At 37.4% G+C, this 24,858-nt stretch overlaps 1 protein-coding gene across 4 annotated transcripts in view; it reads right to left on the reverse strand.

Moving 5' to 3' along the window:
* Positions 1 to 24,858, reverse strand: part of LOC145661463 (maternal embryonic leucine zipper kinase-like) — a 482,991-nt gene that overhangs the window by 240,887 nt on the left and 217,246 nt on the right. For all 4 annotated transcript variants that reach the window (XM_081726778.1, XM_081726784.1, XM_081726775.1 and 1 more), the window contains one exon: positions 15,893 to 15,968. In XM_081726778.1, the coding sequence (XP_081582904.1) occupies positions 15,893 to 15,968 (76 nt within the window). The remainder of the gene's footprint in view (positions 1 to 15,892; positions 15,969 to 24,858) is intronic.

Here is a 24,858-nt window from a genome sequence, read left to right on the forward strand (position 1 = left end):
CTCATATAGCTTCGCTGCTGAAAGGGACATTAAACTCAAAATCAACTCAACATTAATATGAGAGATCGGTAAGTATTTACTTTGACTCCAACTGTGACTTTAATCGGTTCTTATAGGTTCAGTTACTTCCTGGAACTGTTTGTGCGTGAGTCACTTGTTAGAACTGTTCGTGCCTTTGGTGTGACGTCTTAGTTCATATTTTTCCCACTAGGTGTCTGTGTAGTCATATGGTAGTTGGTTAGTAGTCACATGTTCTGTGTGCATGTATGTGTGTGCTGCTGTTTGTGGCATGCGGGAAGCGCGTAATTGAATTGGTTGAATTGAGTTAGAGAAAACCTATCATAGTTGTGGTCTAAACTGAAGATATTTTCGACGTATTCTAAAAGTGGACGTTTATTGGTTTCTTGTTTGTAATAATAGCAAGTGTGCTCGGTTTAATAAAACGACGTGTGTGCGGAAAGGAACATTTTTCAGTAATGTTGAGTATTGTGCATGTGTTCTTGGTATCTTATTTTTTCGTGTGTGGAATCAGCAGTTATGAGTTCATTATTCATGAGATTTCTCCTATGGCGAAATGGTGAGTGTTTTCTTTTTTAATTCATATTATTTTTATTCTTGATTTGTTTTGCATTTGAGTATTAGGCAAAGTATTTGGTTTGCTGCTGCTTGTCCTATTGTCTTGTTGAGATGTAATTTTTTTTCTTTGTCATGCACTGATTTATGATTAGAGACGAGTGTTTTTTTTTTTTAAATTTTTCCCTTCTTATCTTAGCTTTATAGTAGTGGTGTGATTATTTATTATTATTTTGGATGTTTTTATGGTACTTGAGCGGGGGGGTTGGGGGGCGGTAGCCCCCCCATTTAGATCTCAAAATTCATAGTCACCGCTTCACCTGAATTGATGTTTAGTAACATTGTGGCCCTTGTACTTATAGTATAATTCTTAACATCGTATAGTAAAATTGTGGCCCTTGTACTTATAGTATAATTCTTAACATCGTACATTACTTTCACTGTGTTAGTAATTGTAATCGATTCATGTGATCCGGTTCCGGGAACAGTTTAGGAATGATTCCTAAACTGCTCCGGGAACCGGATCACATGAATCGGTTGAAGTCACAGTTGGAGTCAAAGTAAAAATTTGCCGAGAGATCTGATATCATGATACGCAATTAAATTTCAGAAGAAACCCCATGCTGTAAATGTCGGTGGACCACCGATGGGGAACTAGCGACAGCTCGCCGAATATTGGCGGCTCCGCAGCGACGAACCGCGGTAGCGCCACTTGTGTTTTGGAAATTATACCACCAGTGGCCCACTAGAGACAGAGACGCGGCGAAACGCCAATCAACCAAAAAATTATTCCACCCAAAATATGTTAAAATGCCTATATGCCTGATTTGTTTACATTAAGGTGAGTTTTAAAAAGCATTATAAAACAAGGAAACAAGTATTACCTCCTGCCTCGTTTACCTCTATTCTCAAATGTCTGTGCGTTTGAAATAAGGCGTAATTACAGACGAACATCTATTGGCAATATTTAAAAAAATATACTAAATTATATTATTTTAGAAAATAAAAATGGGGTAGAAGTGATTCCAACCAGTGACCCTCTTACTCGTAAACGGAAACACTACGTACTGTGCCACAAACCCAACATGAAATACGAACCTCAAAGAATTTACAGTGTGTTTGCATGTAGATATAATAAGGTCTGTAATTGAAAAGAACGTAACAATTACTCGTTCTTTCCACCTCGACGGCATTACACATATCTAGCTACTTTCTACAATATTTCTCGGCATTTGTTAATCTACATCAGTATAGAGAATGATTTGTATTACGAAAAGGTACTATGAACATTGCCGAATGGATTGGGTAAGACTCGAACTGCCAACAGTATGAAGTGAACATTCAGAAAGTAAGAAGTTACTTTCTTACCGATATACTAAGAAGAACACGACTGCTAGAGAGTGATTTTGAAAGTGCTGGTGTGACGCGTAGAAAACGTATGCTTAATGGTTGTCTATGTACAACAAGCAAAAAGTGATATCACAATAGGAAAGTTATATCTCTCTGCAGATCTCTAACCTGTGACACTTGTCTCCACGAACAATTAAGCTTGCCAGAATTGAAGATTGCAAACTCAGAACATCTGAAACCAGTAAGGATCAGCACGAGTCGAGTTACAGGTAATTTACCCGATTCGAGTTGCAAGCCAATTCATTATTTTTGAGCTTAAGTTTGCAGTCGAATTGAGTTTGATATTTAACTCGTCCGTGCAGCTCGTTTACACTGGTTTTGAAATCAGTGATCACCTGATTATGTGGAAAACGAAAGCTATGAGAAACGTAAGCAGTAATGTGGAACAGTTTTAATGCTGTTCACGAGAGGGGACAATTCTAGAATCTCAACTTGTTTCAATTACGAGAGGAGAAAATTTTTTTATGAGAAGACAGCCTTGTAAAAACTTGTCTTCTGTGCATGAACATCTGTTTTTACTTACTATCAAGGTAGAGACGGTCATGGTCAAATGTTTCAGCCCAAGCCGAAGTCCAACCCGGGCCGATAAGTTTTGGACATGTTTAACCGGCGCACGAAAAGTTTTAACCCTTTTTGGTTCAAGCCGGAATACATGCTTCTTCGGAACTCAAACCGGGAACCTCGTGAATGACATCTTTGCCTCCTAGACTTTTCGACCACCGAGGTTACCTGTTAACCAGTAAACAAATACTGTACTTTTTAGTATTCGCAGAAAAAAAAGCAGCCCATCAGGAGGATATATGACAGAAAATGAAATGAAATCTTTGAGTTTTACGTCCCAAGGTTATGCCGGTTAGGCTAAAGGAAACGGTGATTATGAGAAATGAATGAAAGGGTGGAATGAAGAAAGTGAAAAGAAACGGGAGAACACCGAGAAAACTCAAGCACACGGTGTTTGTCCAACACAAACTTCACTTGGCGCGAGCTGGGATCAACCAGGGACCACATGCTTCAGAGGTAAACGCTCTACCAATGAGCCACCGCGGCCCGATATATGAAAGAGAGAGAAACGAAGTTTAAAAAAACTGAAAGAAAGGAAAATCTTTTCAATTTTCTTCTTGTTTTTGTTCTTCATATTATTATTATTATTATTATTATTATTATTATTATTATTATTATTTGATTAATTTTCGATTTGAGTCACGTTTCAAATAAAACTCGCTCAAACTTGCCTATACCCATCTCCAGAAAGCAGAATCAGTAATACCGCACAAGAATATGGGTGAATAAACATTTATTACTTACATTCAGTTTGCATGTGTCAACAAATGAACAAGATTTTCATTACCTTCCTATTTTTGTGTATGCATAATGCATCCTACTTAACTGTTACGATATTTATGTTTAAAACTAATTATTCATTTTTCAATAATTATAAATGTATAAGTTCAGTAATTCGCCATGAATAGAGGCAACCAAAAGTGTTTTTGTAACAAAGAAATAACAACATGAAATGTAAAATCTCTTTTAACAAAGTGCCGAGATTTGAAGGTCGACAAGATTTACACTTCCGGGTACCGATTACTTCGAATCTGGTAGCCAGAATTTTAGTCCGGGATAGGGGAGTTATATTTTTAAAAGTATGTCAATCTCAGCAAAATGCAGGAGTTTTTTAATGTGACAGAAAAAGGAATGAAATCTAATTTCTAGTTCTATTAGACTTGTAGCTCAGAGTGTAGCTGGATAACGAAAGCTATGAGAAACGTAAGCAGTAAGTGGAACAGTTTTAATATTGTTTACGAGAGGGGGCAATTCTAGCATCTCGTCTTATCTCTACAACGAGAAGAGAAATTATGACAAGACAGACTCGTCAAAACTTGTCTTCTGTGCGTGACTATCAGTATTTACTTACGTTAGTATCAAGGTAGAGACGTAGCCCAAGCCGAACTCCAATTCGGGCCGAACAGGTTTGAACCTGTATGGCTGGCGCACGATAATTTTAAACCATTTTTGGCACAAGCCTGAATACATGCTTCTTCGGAACCCAAACCGGGAACCTCGTGAATGACATCTGTCTCCTAGACTTCGGTGAGTATTCAATCATTAAACAAATATTCACAGAAAAAACAGCCCATCTTTCAAGTTTATACTCAGTGTTATAATAGAAAAGAAAAAAAGATGGGACGATATATGAGAGAGACAGTAACGAAGATAAAAAAAACGATTTTATTTTTTTTCTTCTTATTATTATTATTATTATGCCTCACGTTCTCATGTCTCTTTTTAGAATACTTAAAACTACCCCCAATATTTGCTTTCTTTTGATAGGCTCGACTTCAGTTGGAGAAAATTTTTCGAGTCAAGTTTCAAATAAAACTCTCTCCAACTTGCCTATGCTCATCCCTAAAAAGCAGGATCCTAGCCAGAATTAGCCCAGGATAGGGGACTCATATTTAAAAGAAATGACAATCTTAGCAAAATGCAGAAGTATTTTAGTCTGAGAGAAAAAAATGAATGAAATCTAATTTCTAGTTCTATTAGTCTTGTAGCTCTCAGTCCGTGGCAAAAGTACTGATAGAAATATGGACAATGAATAATGATTATTTTGTAGAAAATTCCACTTTAATATTACAGGAAATTCATCTTCTGGTTTGCTTGATTGCGAAAATTTATAGAGTATATTGCTATACTATGTAAAGTATGTGTACGGTCGCAGGCACGTAGCCAAGATTTCGTAATGGGTGGGTCCGTGACATGAGATATTGTGGTTATCAGACCAGGGGCTCTATTATTCTAAGCTATTTTAGTGGCTACGTATATTGGTTCGTTTAGCCAGGATTTCGTAATGGGGAGTGGGTTGGGCGTGACATGAAATACTGTGATTATCACACCAGGGGCTTGATCAATCTAAACTGTTTTACTGGTAACATATTTTGGTTTGCTAGCACAATAAAATGAGGATATTACGATAGGTATTCTAGTAACAAACTATGAAGAAATATCGAGTAAAAGAATATTTTTAAAAAGCTATTGAAAAAGATTTTACAATATCTACGTTCATTACTCTGTTCATGCAAATATAAGTTTTCCTTTCATTATGACAACTATTATAAAAAGTATATCCACTATTATAAAAAGTACATATCCAAAAATGTCTTACAAAATATTTTACAAACTGTTTTTTTTTTTTTTCTGTTGAATTAAACGTTAACAGAAATTTCTTTCCGCCAACTTCTAGCTGTTTAAAATGACAAGTTAAAGGAGCAGTAGAAAACTGTTTCTGAAGTAACATGTTTGATACTACAGAGAAGCGATAACGAAAAATTGATAAAAAGTGTCCACACTATTAGAGAACGGCATTGTGTTTTCGAAAGCTTGAAACTTCTCTGGTAGCAGCAAACATTCTGAAAATTCTGTAACTTTTCTAAAAAATTTCAAACTCCCTGACTTTTCCAGGATATCCCGCTCATTCATCACAATGTATTGCAAGTAATTCGGGTAATGCGTTCCTCAAAAGGCTGGAGAGGTGAGGAAACAATAAGGACATATGTCGACAACGTTATGCTCAAGTTTGCGTATCATTTGAAACACACAGTATAACTCGTCAATAACTTCTTAACGCTGATTCATCATTTTCACGTTCCTTTTTGTTTCATCATTCCTTAATTTTTAATTTCTATTTTCGAAGGGGGTGCGGATCCCCGGACCCACCCTCCCTTGGCTACGTGCCTGTACCGTAGCTGATTTGTGAGGACAATCGGAAACAGAAGTAACAGGTAAATTACAGTAATAGTTTTCTATTAATAATATTCTATTAAGGGAGAAGTATAACTAGTCTTATATTAACACATTTTTGGCTTAAAATTTGTATTCGATTTCACATTTCCCCTTAAGCTTGGACACAGAAATGGAAGAACATATTTAGAGTTTGATTGTTGATTCCAGTATATTTCAAGCATCATTTGTCGGATCTAGGCCTGTGCGATATGTCGATATACCGATATCGATACATCAACATTCGATATCGCAAATATATCGACATCGATATATCCTGAATTTTCGTTATCAATATTGGGGGAGGGCAAGGTAAGGGGGCCCCAATGTTAATTTCATTATTACTACAAACTGCAATGTAAATTAATTCACTTGCAAATTTGCAATATTACGTATATAGTATAATTTCTTAGCCGGCAGAATTTCTCCGTTCCCGGAAATAAGGAACAAAAAAGCACCTGTCTAAAGCAACTGCTTCGAACTCTGACATAGAAGTTATCATAAGAAAGTTTTACTATTCCTCTTTCCATCCGTTTTGGCCTTTGGGACCGCTCACTGACAAAAGGTACACACACATGACCTCTATATGCACACATGCTCTTAGACATAGAGATTTTGAAAAGGAAACGAGGTTTTCATATTATTATTATTATTATTATTATTATTATTATTATTATTATTATTATTATTATTATTATTATTATTATTATTATTATTATTATTACTGCGTTTACAACTATGGTTCTTCCGCTTTATCTTGCGTGGGAGGCCCTGAAGTCTGGTACGCCACTGATATCTTTCATTCTGTGTTTTTCTCTCTTTCCGTATCGTGTAGATGTTTGTTTTTGTGCTCTTAGGCTTTATATTAAACATGTACTTTATGTAACTTTTTCTTTTTCTACGAGATTTTTTTTTTTTTTAAAAAAAGGAGAGAAATGCTTTTCTCTTATATCTATTTCTTGCCATTCATCTTCTTTGAACATAAGTAAGATTATTTTGTAACTTTTTATGTCATCTATTGCCTTCGCAATAATAAAATCGTCATTCTTAACAATTTATTTATGTTATTTGCAGTTTGCCACACTGATATATTTGTAACAAAATTAAGGTTTGGTCCAACGCCTTTCGTATTCTCGACCAACACAACTTCCGAGCTTTTGGGGTTGTTTACTATTACAGGAAAGGGAGAACTGAAGGTGGTAATACACTTTTGGAGTCGTGTATACATTGGCCTCAGGATTCCTCGTGGTGATACTGCAAGTTGATTCTGCAGTTCTTCACCCTGCGAATCTTCTATTTTCTTCGGTGTCAGTATCAGCAACTACCAAAAACGCTCTCTTCATATTCAAACTAACTTTAGAAGTGCTTCGTGGCTTTGTCTCTTTACATGATGGCTCTAGGCTTACCGCAGTCACAAAGATATACTCAAGCCTCATCCAATGGAGTGACGGGCCGCCACCAAAGGTTTGCCAAATGTCGCTCGTATAACTTCCGAGCATGACACTTGCGATCCCATCGGTGGGTATCGGCGAGATGATAAACGCTAACTTTGAAAGCTTTTTTTAAAAGATTTAGTTGTTACCGGAAGAAGCTATTATTTCTCAAAGACACACGTAGAAATTCGCCAGTTGTCTTTGGGTCGAGAATTCTCTTGCATCATTATTCTGAGAAGTTTTGCTTCTGATGTTGGTGGTGGCGCCTTGTGTGTACGGCCGCATTCTCGTTTCAATCGTTGAAATGAACGTTGAGGCCAAGAAATTCTTATACTTGTCGACATATTCTTGAATGAAGTCACAATGCTTGTTCTTACAATGCTTCCTGGTCACTGAAACCCTAATTTTAGCGTCATAAAAGGCTACAACATAATTATTCCACAAGCATTGTGATTCACAAGCAAGGCAAAAGTTTGGACGCATTTTCGGCCTAGTGAGAAAACAAACACTGGGAAAAGTCATACAACGTACTCCGACAGACAGCTCGATTTGGCAGAATTTTCGGCCCAGCAAGAAAAAACACTCTTACAGTTCACACACTACATTTACGAATATGCCTGATCAAACATACGTTAAACAGCCTTCTTCAAAGAAAAAACTAAAATTACACATGGTAGAACTACAAACCAATACACATCGAAGAACGCTAATAAATCCAACAGTGTGAATAAAAGCGACACCTTTTAAGCGAATTAAGATCATTAGACAGTTCTATTGGGTTTCTAAGGTCTACTTATTCCGAAATTCTACAATAATATGCCAAATACTCGGCAGAACTATATACAATTTATAATATGGAAAATTATCACCACGACGCACTACGAGAAATGAGTTAGAAGACAGTATACGATGCAAAAATATGTCAGAATAACTTCACTTCTGCGACTAGTATGAGATGTCAGCCAACTGCCCAGAGTAAGTTTTACAAATACAGCTTGCTAGTGTTGTCCATGAGACAAGAGATGAGTCTGGCTAAACTTAACAATGAATGGTGAAAGTTTTATCTAGTGTTGCTACGAGACGAGACAAGACTTCAGGCTGTCTCGTCTCGTCTCGTGCAAAGTATGTCTCGTCTCGAAAAAAATGTGCTCGTCCCGTCTCGTCTCGTCTCGTTAGTCTCGTTTTGTCTCGTCTTGTCTCGTAAAAAATATAGTAGCATACCATGGGAACGAAAGTAAAATGTAGCAGGCTGCACCATGCTATTCAAGATACAACAAAGTTACAAGTATTACGAAGAACACACAAGACAAGAAATGTCACGGTAGCTACACCGTGAAGCTTTCACCTCTGGTGTATGTGGTACTCGGTCCGATCTCGGTTAGTGCCATATGAGCTTTGTGGTGGACAAACATTGAATGTGTGTGGGGACCGCGGTGGCTCAGTGGTAGAGCGTTCATCTCTGGTGCTTGGGGTCTCGGGTTCGATCCCAGCCCCCGCCAAGTGAACTTTGCGGTTGACAAACACCGTGTGCGTGAGTTTTTTCGGGGTTCTCCCGTTTCGTCCCACTTTCTTCATTCCACCATTTCATTCATTACTCATCATCACTGTCTTCTTTAGCCTAACCGGCATAACCGTGGGACGTAAACCTCAAAGATTTCATTTCATTTCATTTTTCGAATGTATGGGTTTTCTCGAAGTTGTCTAGTATCCTACCACTTTCTTCATTCCACTAATTTTCCCATCATCATCCATTCAGCCAAAGTTGCCTCAAGGTCTTAAAAATAAATTCAAATAAGCTCACAAGGCAAGGACAAATAGTTTACAAGATAATATATCTGCTGTTAGTTGTCTGAGGCTTCTCGACCCTGGCTTCTTTTTTCTTTTTTTTTACATTCTGAAACATTGAAATTTGTTTTCCCAGTTTCAATAGACGAATATACAGTAAATTGCTCATAGGTACGTCGAAGATGAAGACACTAATGTCAAATAATGTTCACACGACAAGCAAAGTTCGACGTAAAGGTGTCACCTTCCCCGACACTATCGTATACTATCAGGCCACTTGCTTTATAGTGTATATATATATATATATATATATATATATATATATATATATATAGAGAGAGAGAGAGAGAGAGAGAGAGAGAGAGAGATGGAAAGATATATAGATAAATAGAGAGATAGATAGTGTGTGTACACTTTGATTTCATATATTTCATCCTTTAGGTTTCACAGTGTTAATCCATACCAATCCAAAAACTACTTTTCATTTTTAGCATGTTTAGATTTGTTGCAATTATTATTTAAAAAAAAAAAAAGCTCGTAACCAAATAATTTTATTGAGTAATGGAAAGTATTTGATTGAAATTTTATATGTTACTGCACAGTAAGCTCTACTTAAAAGGCCATAGTAATGGGAGCTGAACGACATATCGGACGAAAGAATGCTTGGGCCAGTCTTCACCTCCATGGTTCAAATCTGTTCCCATAACCGCAGGGTGTGTGCTACTATGTGGTGGTTGCCCCGTTTGTGTTACAAACTCATCACAGTACACCCAGATTAGCTAGTGGTCCAAAAAAAGTTGATTTTTGGGTGGCCATTTTGGATTAAAGTTTCTTATATTGTCGTGATCTATTCGCAATCATACAACGTACATCTTCATAGCAAGCCGAGCGGTCTGCGGCGATAGACCATCGGCGTGAAGGCCCGGGTTGAGTCCCTGAAGGGTAATATGTATGGGTTTTAACAGCATTTGTTTTTTCGTATTGTGTCAGGGGGGAAATAGTACGGGATAAAAGGATTTCAGTCTGAAAAAATTGAAGAGAATATTCTCCCCAGGATACTTTCATGGGAGTAAGAGATTAGTAAAAATATAGGATATACATTTTATAGCAGGTTTAGAAATATGGTTTGGGTATCCTATTTCTTTTCTGTTATTTATGTTCTTGAATGTTCGAATATTGATCATTTTCATGATATTTTCTGCTTTCAACGGAGTTCCATAAATATTATACCAAATGTTCTTTACACTCTGCAAGAAACCATTTCTGAAGATAATTCAGGTCCTAATGAATATTATTCACTAGGAAAGGGAAGTATTCCCCTCCTCTCAACATGGAAGCAGATGACAATTTCACACTCTGGTCAGATCAAACCTTTCCGCATAACAAACCGAAAGTCCCCCTGTAAAACCTCTTCACCTAAAGTGTTATTATTAGTATCATAAATTAGCTGAAAGCAAACAATTTGAAGGGTTCGTCGATAATATCTTTGCTTTCTTTGTCCTTCGCCCGCCTTCCAAACGAAGAGGTGAATTTTACAACATGACTGCTGTATAATAACCGAGCGATTGGTAAAATGGTAAAAGTGTGTTTTTAGTGTGTGTGTGTGTGTGTGTGTGAGAGAGAGAGAGAAGACAAAATTTTAGTTGCAAGATGACATACTTCAATTGCCATTTTCGGTTTACTGGTATATAGCAAAAAGAATACCGCCACAAGAGAATAAAGACAAGTGTAGTCTGTTCTGTTCTCTTCCGCCATCTCAGCCAGAACTTTCAACTACAGCCTGTAATGAGTGTAGACCTTAACCAGTTTTCAAATTGAATAGATGGTGGTGGTAGTTCGGTTTCTTGACCTTGTAAAAATCTTACCTGTCTTTGATTTTGTTTATTATCAGTCCAGCCAGAAATGAAAATGAATTCCTCAGTTTACAGCAAGGGGAATTGGGGACAAGACATTAAGGATGATATTCCTGGAAGCTCACGTATCACGATTGTTTCATTCAATAGACAGAGGACACTTTTCTATGAAGGTTTTCAACATGTTTTCTCACAAAGGGGATTTTCTTTTTGCAATCTATATGACCACTGGCAATTTCAATCTTGGCCATTCCCGCCAGCGTTTTGATTTTCGAGACGAGACATTTCACGAGACGTCCCATCTCGTCTCGTTTTCGAGACGGGACAAGTAGTCTGTCTCGTCTCGTGTCTCGTCTAAAGGGTCCTGTCTCGTCTCGTGGCAACACTAGTTGCATCCTTTCGTATCTGATGAAAAATTCTGTGTCGTTTGGTGGGAAATTTACAGCTTGTTTCGTTTGTCTGGTTACGTCTTCCAATAAAAGGTAATCCTGAAGCAGCTACTGAGATCGGAGCAAGGGACAGAACATGCTGTAACGCAACCCTACCAAGATAGCGTTTTTGCTTGCTGTTCCCTCAACGTCCATGTGTCTCAGAACAGGCCGGTAGCCAGCCCAAAAGTGTAGAGGGGGGGACAGTAGAAGTTAGGAGGGCCCGACCCAACCATATTATAGTTCTTCATCATATTATAGTTCATTTGCAAGCCTACCGTGAAAATTTTAGAAGGGTCAGTGAAGATTTAGTGGGGGCCGCCCGTATCCCCGGGGACTAGGATGTCTCAGCACCTATACATCAACGACGACATAGCCCTACGGCTGCGGCCGATTGCATCACAGCAGAATGTCTTGTACGAGCGCCTGCTTACTGTAAGTTTACAAGAACGCCTAGTAAGTCAACGCAAACAAACAATATAGCTGAATTGAATGGTCGAGGTCAAGTTTGATTATGATTTATTCTACACTGTTTTAACATTGATCACAGGCGATGCAGACACAAATTTTGAAGTGTTCTAATTGTTGAAAAGCATTTTCGTCCTTGGAACCGTTATTACAAAACACATTAAAATCGGGGCACTGCTCCTGCACCACTGGAAACTCCTGTTTGTATACCTGGGTACTTGTGTGTCGTATAATAAAGGAAAACCGAGTTTAGTTGAATCAGCAACCGAGTTGTGTTATAGAATGATTGAGTCATTTGAAATTTTAAATCAGAGTTTAAGAGGTAAACAGCAATTTGCACGGTTATTTAATTTGGATATACACTTGCACAGAACGATATGGGATCAATATCAGACCGTGGAAAACTTTTCGTTTACATTATTATGCTAATTAATGAATATCCATCAATCTTTCAAGTCCTTTTTATTAAAAAAGAAGTGAAATTTGTGAGTTTTACGTCCCACGAATATGCCGGCTAGGCTAAAGGAGACGGTGATGATGAGTAATGAATGGTGGAATGAAGAAAGTGGTAGGAAACGGGAGAACCCCGAGGAAACCCACGCACACAGTGTTTGTCCATCACAAAGTTCACTTAACGGGAGCAGGGTTTGAACCCGGGACCCCATGCACCAGAGGTGAACGCTCTACTAGTGAGCCACCGCAGCCCCAAGTTCTTATTAGAAGCATGCAATTTGTTGATTTGGAGTTTAACATCACTTTCAGCACTGAGATTATCTGAGTCTGGACCTACAGCTTAACTTGGAGTCACATGATTTACCACTGGAAAATGAACTTGGCTCTCCCACACCGAACCGTATACGCTAAGCATCAGCTTCAAGAAAGCTCTCCATGCGTTTAGTAATCTTACTAAGAACATAATAAGACTTAAAATACGGTATAAAATAACGTCATTCTTCGAAAAACAAAATAATTAAGAAATTAATCTTGCCTGCGATGTGAAGTTTATTTTAAAATGTGTGAACAACAGTAACGACCGTTTCTTCGTTTGCTACTTGGCTTTTTTGGATTCAATTTTATTAAGTAAGCGAAAAAGTGGACTATACTATGAACATGAAAAAGATGGAACGTTCTATCATAACTTGTTAGTTTTATCACCCATCATAGAAGATTGCTTTAATCTGCGGACCGAAATACTCTGTAATCAGAACTTCATCCCATATTTTTCATCATTATGAAACGTAGGAGGAACCTTATGACATCAGACAAAGCAATTTACTTTTACCAAGAAATCAAGTTTGAAAAAAAGCACCCCACCCTTAACAACTAATCTCCTTAAGCTTTCATTTAAAAACATATTTACGTCCCTCATTTTAATCGATATTTCAAAATGGTCTACCACTAACTAGAAGACTATTATTCGCTTCACTGCGAACTTCCACTTCAATTCAGTTTGTTACTTCGTCAAAATTAAATTGTATTTTCAACTTGTGTTGATTAGCAAAATCATCCCTTCACAACTCATACCATGAACATATTTTACCAAGCGGTTCTTTTCTAACTCAATTGTATTAACAAACTAACAAACAAACAAGAAACGAAAAAGGAATAGCTTTGCAATAAACTACCTAACTTCACTTATTTTCACTTCTCCTAAGAATAATTTTATCGTCATGACCTTACTACAGAAATTAAAATAAAAATTCACAAAAGATATAATATCGCCTATTGTACTGTATGGATGCAAACGTTGGATGTTAATTGGAGATTTAAAAAAAAAAAAAGGTAATCATTTTCCAAATCAAAATGTTTAGGAAAATACTTTCAGTAAAAGGAATCTAACACACGAATGAAGAAAATTATATAATACACAACTCCACGATATGTATTTGTCTCCAAATATATTGAGAACAATAGGATCGACAATACGTCTAACATGGGTGAAGTACGCAGTCCACATAGAAAATAGGCGCAGCTTGAATATGAAACCTCACCAGAGAAAAGAGAAAACAATAAAAAAAATCAATAGTTTTTAAATGTGCAACGACATATATATATATATATATATATATATATATATATATACACACACACTCAATCTATCTTCCTTCATATATAATCAATATATTGTTCCATCAGTCGAGTATGTCAGCGTAGTTATCTAAAATAGGACACTAAGCGAACACTCATGGCGCTATATGGTTAACGTACGCGCCTTTGGTTGCGGGAGAATTGGTTCAATTCCCAGTGGGAGCTCACGTGGTTTGAATCCCACGTTAAACTGTAGATTCACGTCTCATAAAACCCTAGTGCTGAATGAGAACTCCAAACCAATCAATCAGCCAAGGTTACATGCTTCGTGACTTTCATCACTACTGACAAAGTTCGTAAGTTCAGATTAAATTTTGGATTGGTCCTTTATTTGTATGTTAAATTACGTCATTCTTGATTGAATTATTTTTATACTGTAAGCCGTGAAATTTAGTACAATTTCAACCAAGATTAAAGGTAGCTTACGAAGAAAGAACGTGATGTCACTCCGACATAATTGCACCAAATTTAGTGTAGGAGTAAGTAATGGGAATAGAAAAGAACGTGTGGAAGCATTCGTTTCGCAGGCGTTCGGAATCAGAAATAATGGGGCTCTACAGTTGTGGAGAATTATGGCCTGTCTATCAGATATTGATGGGACGGAGCCTTTGGTCACTCTGGCGGCCAATGCAGAACTTAAATAAAGTAGAATGAAAGCAGAAAAGATGAGCTAAATAGAAAATGCGCCAATGTCCGCCCACTCCCACCAGGTGAATGCCGGGATACTAAATATATCAATTGCCCTGCCCTTACCTTTACCACTTAGGTATGCATCACTAGTTAGCTTTAATGAAATTATATTTTTAAAAAATATAGAAAATATATACAGAAATTAATCACGGGCGTCGCCAGAAGTTTTGCAGGGAAGGGCTCGAAATGAAGATGATGTAGTTCTTCACACTATAAGATGCTGTTAGTACGCACGTATTAAATGTTTGAACACACCAATATTAACTAATTTCATTTGTACGGGTGTTTGATATCTACGCTCTGGTCCACCAAAATTAAACTATTGTGTGTTTGTGACGCGAATTTAAATACATATTTCGGGATTAGTAATGTTTAAAATGAGAACGACTGTGGATGGGCATAACAAAAATAACCGTTTGAATACATACAAGAATGTTCATTAACACAACTATGTTAACTCACTCAAAGGATAAAGGAAATATTTAAATTTGGTTTACTAACCACTAGAAAGCAGCAAAATGTATTGAACAGAAACAGCCTCGTAACAACTGCGTTCGAGACTCCAAATGTAACTCACGCATGTTTCACAAACACTGCACTTTAATAGTGTGAACACGAAATGAACATGAACGTTTCACTTCTGTTGCCTAGCACAGATGAGACAGAACCTCTGACAACACACATGCCATGTTCGTAAAATTAGCTTCCACATTGGTCTCAACAAGATTAGAAACCTTAATATATCATACAATAAGTTATAGACTTTTTTGTGGAAATAATGAAACAGTTGTTAACAGAAGCATTAAAAAATATAACAAGCACACATAGTACCAGAAGCTGTATTCAAAAAATAAATATGCTAAAAATACAGTCTGAAAATGATGAGACTGCTTTTTTTAAAAAAAAAAATCAATTCCTCTTTATAGAGATAAGGGCAGTTGATGATTTAGTATCCCGGCATTCTCCTGGTGCTACTGAGGGAGGACATGGCGCATTTTCTGTTCAGCTCATCTTTTCTGTTTTCATTTTACTTTACTTAACTTCTTCTGCATTGGCCGCAACAGCGAGCAGAGCTCAGTCCCATCAATATCTGATAGACAGGCCATACTACTCCTGAACTGTATAGGGCTCATTATTTCTAATTCCGAATGCCTATGAAACGAATGCTTTTACACGTTATTTTTCTATTCCCATTACCTACTCCTACACTAAATTTGGTGCAATTATCTCTGAGACATCGCGCCCTTCCCTCGTTAGTTGAGGTAGGGGATCATTGATTTTAAACAAATGGATACAATATAATATAAACAAAGGTATTGTGCAGTTATAAATTATTATTTTTTTCGTTCGAAATAGAGACTTTTTACTAAGCAGCTATAATTGCACTTACCTTTCTCTTGTTGGTGTTCGATTTACTTCATGAAGTGCACTATCAACTGAACGGGCTGGGGATAATTTGTTGACCACTACAAGAAAATGAAAATTAACAAATCACACAAAAATTATTAAATGAGAAATAATTACTCAAAACTGACACATATTCTCTAGTAGCTATGTCAATCTAATAAGCTTGTGTTTGTAATACCTATAACGCACTTACGATGTGTTCCTCTTAATGCTTTATTATAAGTAGTTTGATTTTTAAAAGGATGAAAAATACATATTGCTACTAATTTACAATGCAATCGAACAATTAATTGCAAAAAGGCACCTTTGTACACCAGGGGAAATTTTAAGAAGTCGAAATTATAACAACAAATAACTACTACTACTACCAACATTGACTCATGTTAGTCTCTTTCTTCATATCAAACTGTTACGGTTTCTCCGTCTACGCCAATTATTAACTAGCGTCAATTACCAGATTCGCTGGGTTAAAATAAGAAAAATTAGTAATATGTTCCGTTTATCAGTCACCTTTTACTATTATTGAAGCGCTCTCAGATATCAACCATTTTCATCATTTTTATGTAGTTCCCCCTTCCCCAAATTGCGGGGCTGAATTTGGATTTGAACGGCATCGGAAGTACCACTGTTCATCGCAGTGATCCCAAAAATAATGAATTCGACATTAATATCGGTCATTTTTGATTATTTTTAAATATCTTCCCCCCTCCCTTCAGCTGCACCGTCAAAGAAAAGTGATAAACATTTCAGATTCGAAAATCATCTATGTTGAAAATTGGTCGAGATTGGTCGGGTGGTTCAAGAGTTATTAAGTCACATAGTGACTTTCATTTATATATATATATATATATATATATATATATATATATATATATATATATATATATATATATATATATATATATATATATATATATATATTTGGTCTAGGAATTAATTCGTGCGGTTGGTACGCACACATTGAAGCTGTAGTACAAACACAAAATACATAAATACCTTAAGAAAAATATTGTCCATCGCTAGCCACCACTTTCGCCCATCTGTCAGGCAATGTACGGATTCCGTGGCGAAAGAAGTCCTCATCCTTGGAAGCGATCCAGTCAGAGACCCATGTTTCGATATCTTCTGAAGAAGTAAACCGCTGTCCAATCAAATCGTTGTTCATGCAATCGAACAAGTAGTAGTCCGAAGGAGCAACGTCTGGTGAATACGGCGGGTGGGGTAAAACTTCACATCCGACATTTTCTAAATAGGTTTTGACCGGTTTTGCGACATGTGGGCGAGCGTTATCATGTTGAACAATAAGTTTATCATGTCTGTTCTCCCATTCTGGTCGTGTTCTGGCCAGAGCTTGCTTCAAACGCATTAATTGTCGTCGATAACGTTCTCCATTCATAGTTTCACCCGGTTGCAGCAGCTCATAGTACACCACACCTTTCATATCCCACCATATGCACAGCATAACCTTTGCACAGTGAATATCTCGTTTTGGTTGTGATGGACCTGGTTCACCTGGTTTCACCCAGGCCTTTTTTCGTTTAGGGTTCTCGTAATGGATCCACTTCTCATCACCCGTAATAATTCGATGCAGAAACCCCTTTCTGCTCTGTCGTTGAAGCAGCAATTCGCAAATGGTTTTTCGTCTTTCAACGTCTCTGTCTTTCAATTCATTTGAATCATTCCCATGGCTTTCAAGCGTTTGGAGACTGTTGTTTGATCAACGCCTAATGCTGCTGCAAGTTGTTCCTGCGTTTGACACGAATCCTGCTCGAGCAATGCTGTCAATTCTTCGTCTTGAATTTTTTTTGGCTGTCCAGCTCGCTCTTGGTCTGCCAAGCCGAAATCACCACTTCTAAACCGTGCAAACCACTTCTGACACGTTCGCTCAGCTAGAGCATGGTCACCATACACTTCCACCAAAATACGATTACTTTCAGTCGCACTTTTCTGCATGTTAAAGTAATGCAGCAGGACACCCCGCAAAAACACTTTATCAGGCACAAATTGCGCCATGTTCACTTAACTACAAACTGGTGTTGTTGACGCTTTAATCCACTGCCCTATACTACGAACGATACGCGATGACAGGGGTTTGCAACACATGTGTGGATACACGGAACTGTGGGACGCTCCGTTCGTTGCGCCATCTCTTGTCCACTCGCACGAATTAATTCCTAGACCAAATATATATATATATATATATATATATTAGTATCTTGGGTAAAGATGCCCCACTGAGTGAAGACGCCCCTGCTCGAATTGCTCAAGTCATGTGACTTGTGGTCACAGCACTTGCCATGCGCGTGAAAGGGTACTTGAGTAAATATATGTGGAAGTTGCATCGGAGAAAGAAGCTGCTTTTGTTCAGGCCTGTTGACAAAGTTACTCTTACTTCAGTGTCTATAATTTTAGAGAGTGAAACGTAGTAATGCTCTTGACGGTAGTTTAATAGAAGTACATGAATAAAACATAACTGTTTAAGAACTTGAGTCTTTCACAAACGTTAATATGCTTTTCTGTGTTTCTGCGTCCATGAGTATGTCACGTAATCGACTGGGGTGTCTTTGCTTCAAAATTGGGAAAGTTGCCCCAGTGAAGTCGAACAAAGATGCCCCACTTTATAACATTAAAGGTTTAAGATTTCTGTTCGGGACAACCAGTTTATGACGTGTTGCAAGGATTTGTACGTTCGTTATGTTTTAAACAATGTTTGGTTTGAGAATGAAACACTAATTGCTCTGTAATAACCTGTAATTAATTGATCACTCAGAAGTAAACGGGAAATTCCCACTTGGAGTAGTGGCTTCGTTTCCTGCCTGGGTTACTGCTTTCAATGATGCAATATTCTATTTATAAACTTTTTTTTTTCCTTTTCGTTCCTTACGTGATCAACATTTGACTGAATGGACTTCACATACGGTATATGTATATGACACTAGTTGGCTAGTAAGCCGAAACAAAATAATATGCATGGATTGAGTTTTAAGTAGGGATGGCCAGACGGATCCGGATCTCGGATATCCGGATCCTGGATCCGGATCCGAAATATCGGATCTTGGATCCGGATCAGGAATCTCGGATCTTGGATCCGGATCCGAAGTTTTGTATCTTGGATCCGGATCCGAAGTTTCGAATATTGGATCCGGATCCGGATATCCGGTTCCTGGATCAACACCCGAAATTTCGAAGTTCAGATTCGTACTCCTGTTTTGAATATTTTAGGCCTTAGATTGAGACCCAGAACTAAAATATCCATATGTATAAAATTTACTAGGTGAATTTTATCTATCTCAGTGGGAAGACAATTCAATTTAAATGACAAAAGATTACATCAAAATCTCATTTTCACATTTTTCGGGGTTAGACCATTGTTCCGCACACCCCATCATTTAGTCTTTAGTATATCTTTAAACGTACTACAAGTATGCCACTTTCATCTGAAGTCAGTAATTGTATAGATCTACCTTTTTTATATATTAATCGAGTTAGGATTAAAATTCGATTGTTTGTGAGACCTATGATAATATTTTCAGAATGAGTTATAACGTTGAAAAACTGCCAATTTCTTTGCTGCATATTTTCTTTGTGCCACATTGGAATTTAATGTAGTCTATCTTATACAATCGGCTCTTATGATTAATTCAATGATCTGAACTCCTGCAGCATTACGCTAAAATCATGGATGTCTTTGAATTTTCGTCATCATTTCTATTTTTTTTTATTACGAGCAAAATAAATATCATAAGCGGTATTTTACATAACACATATAGACGCAGATCAGTCAGTTGATTGCTTAAAGTTTATAGCAAAGCTATTACATTTCTAAGACATTGGCGGCCTTAGGATAAAATTCATGGCTTTCCCATAACATCTTAAATATCTCTATATAAAAAGGGCAAAGTCCTGAGTGAGTGAGTGACAGATCACCGTACAGACCAAATCGCTTAAGCTACAAACTTGAAATTTGGACAGTTTATAGGCTTTGTGACGTAGGATACCACTAAGGAAGGACTTTGGGAAATTTGTCGAGGAAGGGGGGAAATGGGGTGGAAAATATTGATGCTTCTTGACGTTAGATACTTCAAATTTGGTATTTGGGTTTCTCATTGAAAATAATTTGATACTTGTTTAAGTGCTTTTTGATATTTAAATTTGAAGGGGCAGGGAGGATATAGAAAGTAAAAGAACGGGTGGTAATTGCAATTATTGCAATTAGTATAATAATAAGCCTATATCTTGGAAACTTAAAGGGTTAGAAACATAGAATTTGGTATTTGGACTTCTCACTTAAAATAATTAGATACGTATTTCAACGGTTTTTTTTGTGTGGGGGGGGGGCAGAAGGGAAGAAAAAGGGCGAGAAAAAAATTAAGTGGGGATTACAATTGTTGTATTAATATGTTATATATTTTAAGGTTAGAGTCTTGAAATTTGGTATTTGCATTTCTCATTGAAAATAATTTGACATGTGTTTCAGTGTTTTTTGACGTTTTAGTAAAAAGGAAAAGAAAAGAGATGGAAAGGAAAGATGGTGGGGATCGTAATTATTATAATAACATGTCGATATCTGGGAACCTCTGAAGGTTAGGAGCATAGAATTTGGTATTTGGACTTTACATTTGAAATAATTAGGTATGTACTTAAGCGTTTTTTGATGTATGTCTTAGAGGGGAAGCAAAGGGGCGGGGAGAAAAGACTTTTATATCTCGGAATCCTGAAATGTTAGAGAAATGAAACTTGTTATTTGAACAAAAATTCGTTATAAAATGAAATGCTTGAGTTTTACATCCCATGTTTATGCCGGTTAGGCTAAAGGAGACGGTGATTATGAGAAATAAATGAAATGAAGAAAGTGGGAGGAAACGGGAAAAGCCCGAGAAAACCCACGAGCACGGTGTTTGTCCACCACGAAGTCCACACGGTGCGAGCTGGGATCGAACCAGGGACCCCAAGCACCGGAAGTGAACGCTCTACCACTGAGCCACCGCGGCCCCTTAAAAATTCGTTATGTTTGCAGGCGTATGATGTGCGAGGCCGTAGACCGAGCAAATGTGTGGGCTGGGGGGAAAGCCCCCATGTACTCGCACTGAAATTCGGTATGTCTCGGGATACCGGAATGTTATTACATACAAATTGATATTTGAACTGAGATTCGGTATGGTTGTAGGTTTACGAGGTACGAGGTCATAGGCCGATTAAATGAGATATCAGAGGGTCTAAGGGCAAATCCCCAGACATTTCTTTTTAAATTGATTATGATTAGAGGCTTTAGTGGTGCGAGGCCCTACTAACGGGGGTCTAGTGGCGAAGCCCTCAACTAGCCGAGGTCTATTAAGTATATAAATGTATTTGCGTAATGACTGGAAATTGCATGTATGCCTGTGGACAAAATTGCATGAGTAGCCACGAGAAATGACAATCCTTTAAGATAAAAATTTTAAAAACCTACCAAAATGTACTCTTGAATGAGTTGTATAAAATTATGTTTGCGCAGGGGCGAATCGAGAACGGACTCCTGGAGGGGGCGGATGGATTCTTAGGGGGCGGTTGGGGATGCTAGCAGTGAAAAATTACTTAGATGATCTGAAATTGCCACAAATTACTACTAAAGTACACTGTTAATGGTGGCGCTGGGTAGGGGCGAACGACTTTTCGCCCTCCCCCTGCATCCGCCTATGTGTTTGCATGAATGATATAGCTCCTTATACAACTTATGCAGAGTTAATAATAGTGGATTACTAATTACAAAAATACGTGTTACTGCTCGAGGTTCCATATGGTATTTTGTATACACATACAGTACATTAATACATTGATTTTGATACATTAATTGCCATTTAGAACTTCATCTCTACTACAATTCTTAATTCTAACTGGAGTGGTACGGTCACAGAGAAACGTATTTTTAAAGAAAGAAAAAAATCTCATCAAGAGCAAGAAAAGGAAGTTGCTCCTTAATTTGATTTGATCTATATTTTATGGGCTGTTCTATTAGCAATGGCCTAGCCCATCACGACTAGGAAATGGCCTCATTCAGTGACCACAATAACTCAGAAAGAATTAGAAAAGTAAGCAGCCTGAGTCTAATGAAGAAGCTTGGGCTTGAGACTAAGGTTTCATCCCAGTATTTGACTAGTGTTACAGAAAACAAAGGACAAATTTCCATCAGGACGACCGCTTTAAAAAAGATTTACTACCTTTTCGGTCAAGTATTTCCACTAGAATCGAATCTGACAATGAGATTGAGTAAAACTGTCGAGTTAGGTGAGAGCAATAAAATTTGGAGTAATTGTGACATATTAAGGCACGAAAACCAAATATCAACAGAATGAAGAGAACGCAAGGCTGTCACACGATCAGATACCAAAAGTGTCTTAAAATCTTATTTTAAGCATAGGAATGAAAATCACTTTGTCAATAATTTCGAAAATTTTGCTGATTCGGAACACCCGAATTTTCTGACACGGAGTTTCGAATCCGGATCCAAGATCCGGTTTTTCGGATCCGGATCTAAGATCCGAAATTTCGGATCTGGATCCAAGATCCGGATTTTCGGATCCGGATCCAAGATCCGAAATCTCGGATCCGGATCCAGTGTCCGGATACCGGATATCCGGACCCAAGTGGATCCGGATATCCGGATCCAAAAATATCCGGATCTGGCCATCCCTAGTTTTAAGCCATTTGTGCAAGCTGAATATGTATAAGGGTTGTTCAAAATACTAAAAAAAATATCTTTGAGCAGAGGTCGTGCAACACACTTGATTTGTCACAACTTCCTTTATCTGGGTGAATCAAATTATTTTGAAAAGGTAAATATCTGGGTGAATCAAATATCCCTTCATTGCAAAATGAAGAGCATTTCCATCAGATATCATCATAGGTGTACCAGTATTGTAGCTAGCAAGTTGTTATAAGGGGAGGCATTACTTTTTCAAGGAGCCGGTTTTTACATATTAAAAGAAAGGCGTCTTCCCCTTTGGTCTACTGGCTAGTACGTGTCCCTTTGGTGCAGGAAGTCCCGGATTTATTTCCGGGTGTGAACGCCTTGGAAAATTTGAACGATTATGGTGGTTTGCATTAAAACTGTACGTGCACTGCATTAATTATGGTCGCAAGAATTCAAGTTTGAAAAAATGAACAAATGATAATAATATGTAAGGTCCACAATCCTTTTTCTCTTTTATTTTTATCCATTATTTACAAACGAATTTAGAAAATATACATGGGGAGTATTTGTCATTTTGTTGAAAATTTTCTTTATAATTAGAGAGTTAGTAGAAATTAAATTCGGTAATATTAGCGGTACAAACGCATAATGCCTGTCTCTGTGAACACATTTTGAAAAATTGTGAAACTGGGGCATCTTTCTCCCACATGCAAGCCGAAGATGCCTTACTTGAAGGTTTTTGTAAATGGTTTATTTTAAGTTCTTAAATTTACTGAAATAAAATTGTCTTTGGAAATATTACAAACAAACATCAATCTTCTAATTGATCATAAATTCAACAACCTCACCTTAATTGCAGAAGTGGAAAATGGATAATACTGAAAAAGTGGGGCATCTTTACCCAAGTTACTCTTTATATATATTTTCTTTCTTTTTTTAGCCTTTATGTTTTGCGTCCTTATGCAGTACCCAGGTTACGAAGGACTTAACATACTATTAACGTGTGTTCCAAATCAACACAGGGACTTAAATCAGGTGTAGTTGGCCGATGGACAAATCACTATACAAAATTAATTCTCACACTATAGGCCGTTCCAACCATACTAACTCTTCTTCAAGAGAGCTGGATTATAGGATCATTTTACCGGCCTTTAATTATGGAGGTTACCAGGTTAACAAAGATTGGATATTCGACATGTCCATTGTACGATATTTTGGTTTCAAGTTAGGAACACACAGAAATGAAGCTCTACTAACACGGTACATTCGCGAAGTGTCCCCTCGGGATCCGTGTAAAACTGATTCAAATGCAAAGTTCTCCGCGGTTCAATGTGTATTGTACTAATTTTAGCGGCCCATACCAGTAATTTGGATATTTATGGGCCTTCATATATCCGAAATTCAATTATACACTACTATAACACTCGGACACAAAATTGCTTTTAGTTTCTTTAGATGGAACGGGACATGAATATGGGTATATACAAAACAAATTGGATGAATACTGCTTTTCTGACACATGTTACCCTCCCCAGCCGCCATCTGGGATTCAACTTTCGGTTTTTCAAATGGGAATAGGTCCCAAGTGATACATCAAATTCACGTACAATTTTCTCGGAAATTCAATGGTGTAGTCAATTTTACCGTAGCTTGTACCGTTTGGAAGGTATTGCATGTTAAATCCTTTCAGGCACTTCGCGAATAGACAGTGCAGAGTAATATCCGATACGCTTACGTTTCTATGTTGACAAACCAAAACAATTTCTAACTGGAAAATACTGTAGGTATAAACGAACTCTTTACAACGTTGGTGTTATAATTCTTATTACATTTCTGTGAGTGCTTGTTATTACTTCCATGTTATACTATAACAAAGAAGTATTGTATTACGGTCAAAATGCCTAATGTAAATCCAAATACGACCAGATTTGGGTGAAGACCTACCATTTCCGTATTGATGTTTGTGTATCTATATGCATGTACGTTCATTGAATATTTCGTCAACGATAAATTACATAAAAGATTACATATACCAGTGTATGACTGAATTCCGGATATATGAAGGCCCATATATTGAAATTACTGGTATGAGCCACTAAAACTTGTACAATACACATTGTGCTGCGGAGAACTTTGCATTTGAATCATTTTACACGAATCCCGAGGGGACATTCGCGAATGTACCTTGTAAGATCAACCCTCAATCAGGCGTATGAAAGATTTGTATACAATCATATCCTTAACTGGGAACTTTTGTACTCTACACGGGTTAAGAGATT

This window comes from Thermobia domestica, chromosome 1 (assembly GCF_964235325.1).
Source record: "Thermobia domestica chromosome 1, izTheDome1.hap1.1, whole genome shotgun sequence".
Lineage (NCBI taxonomy): Eukaryota > Metazoa > Arthropoda > Insecta > Zygentoma > Lepismatidae > Thermobia > Thermobia domestica.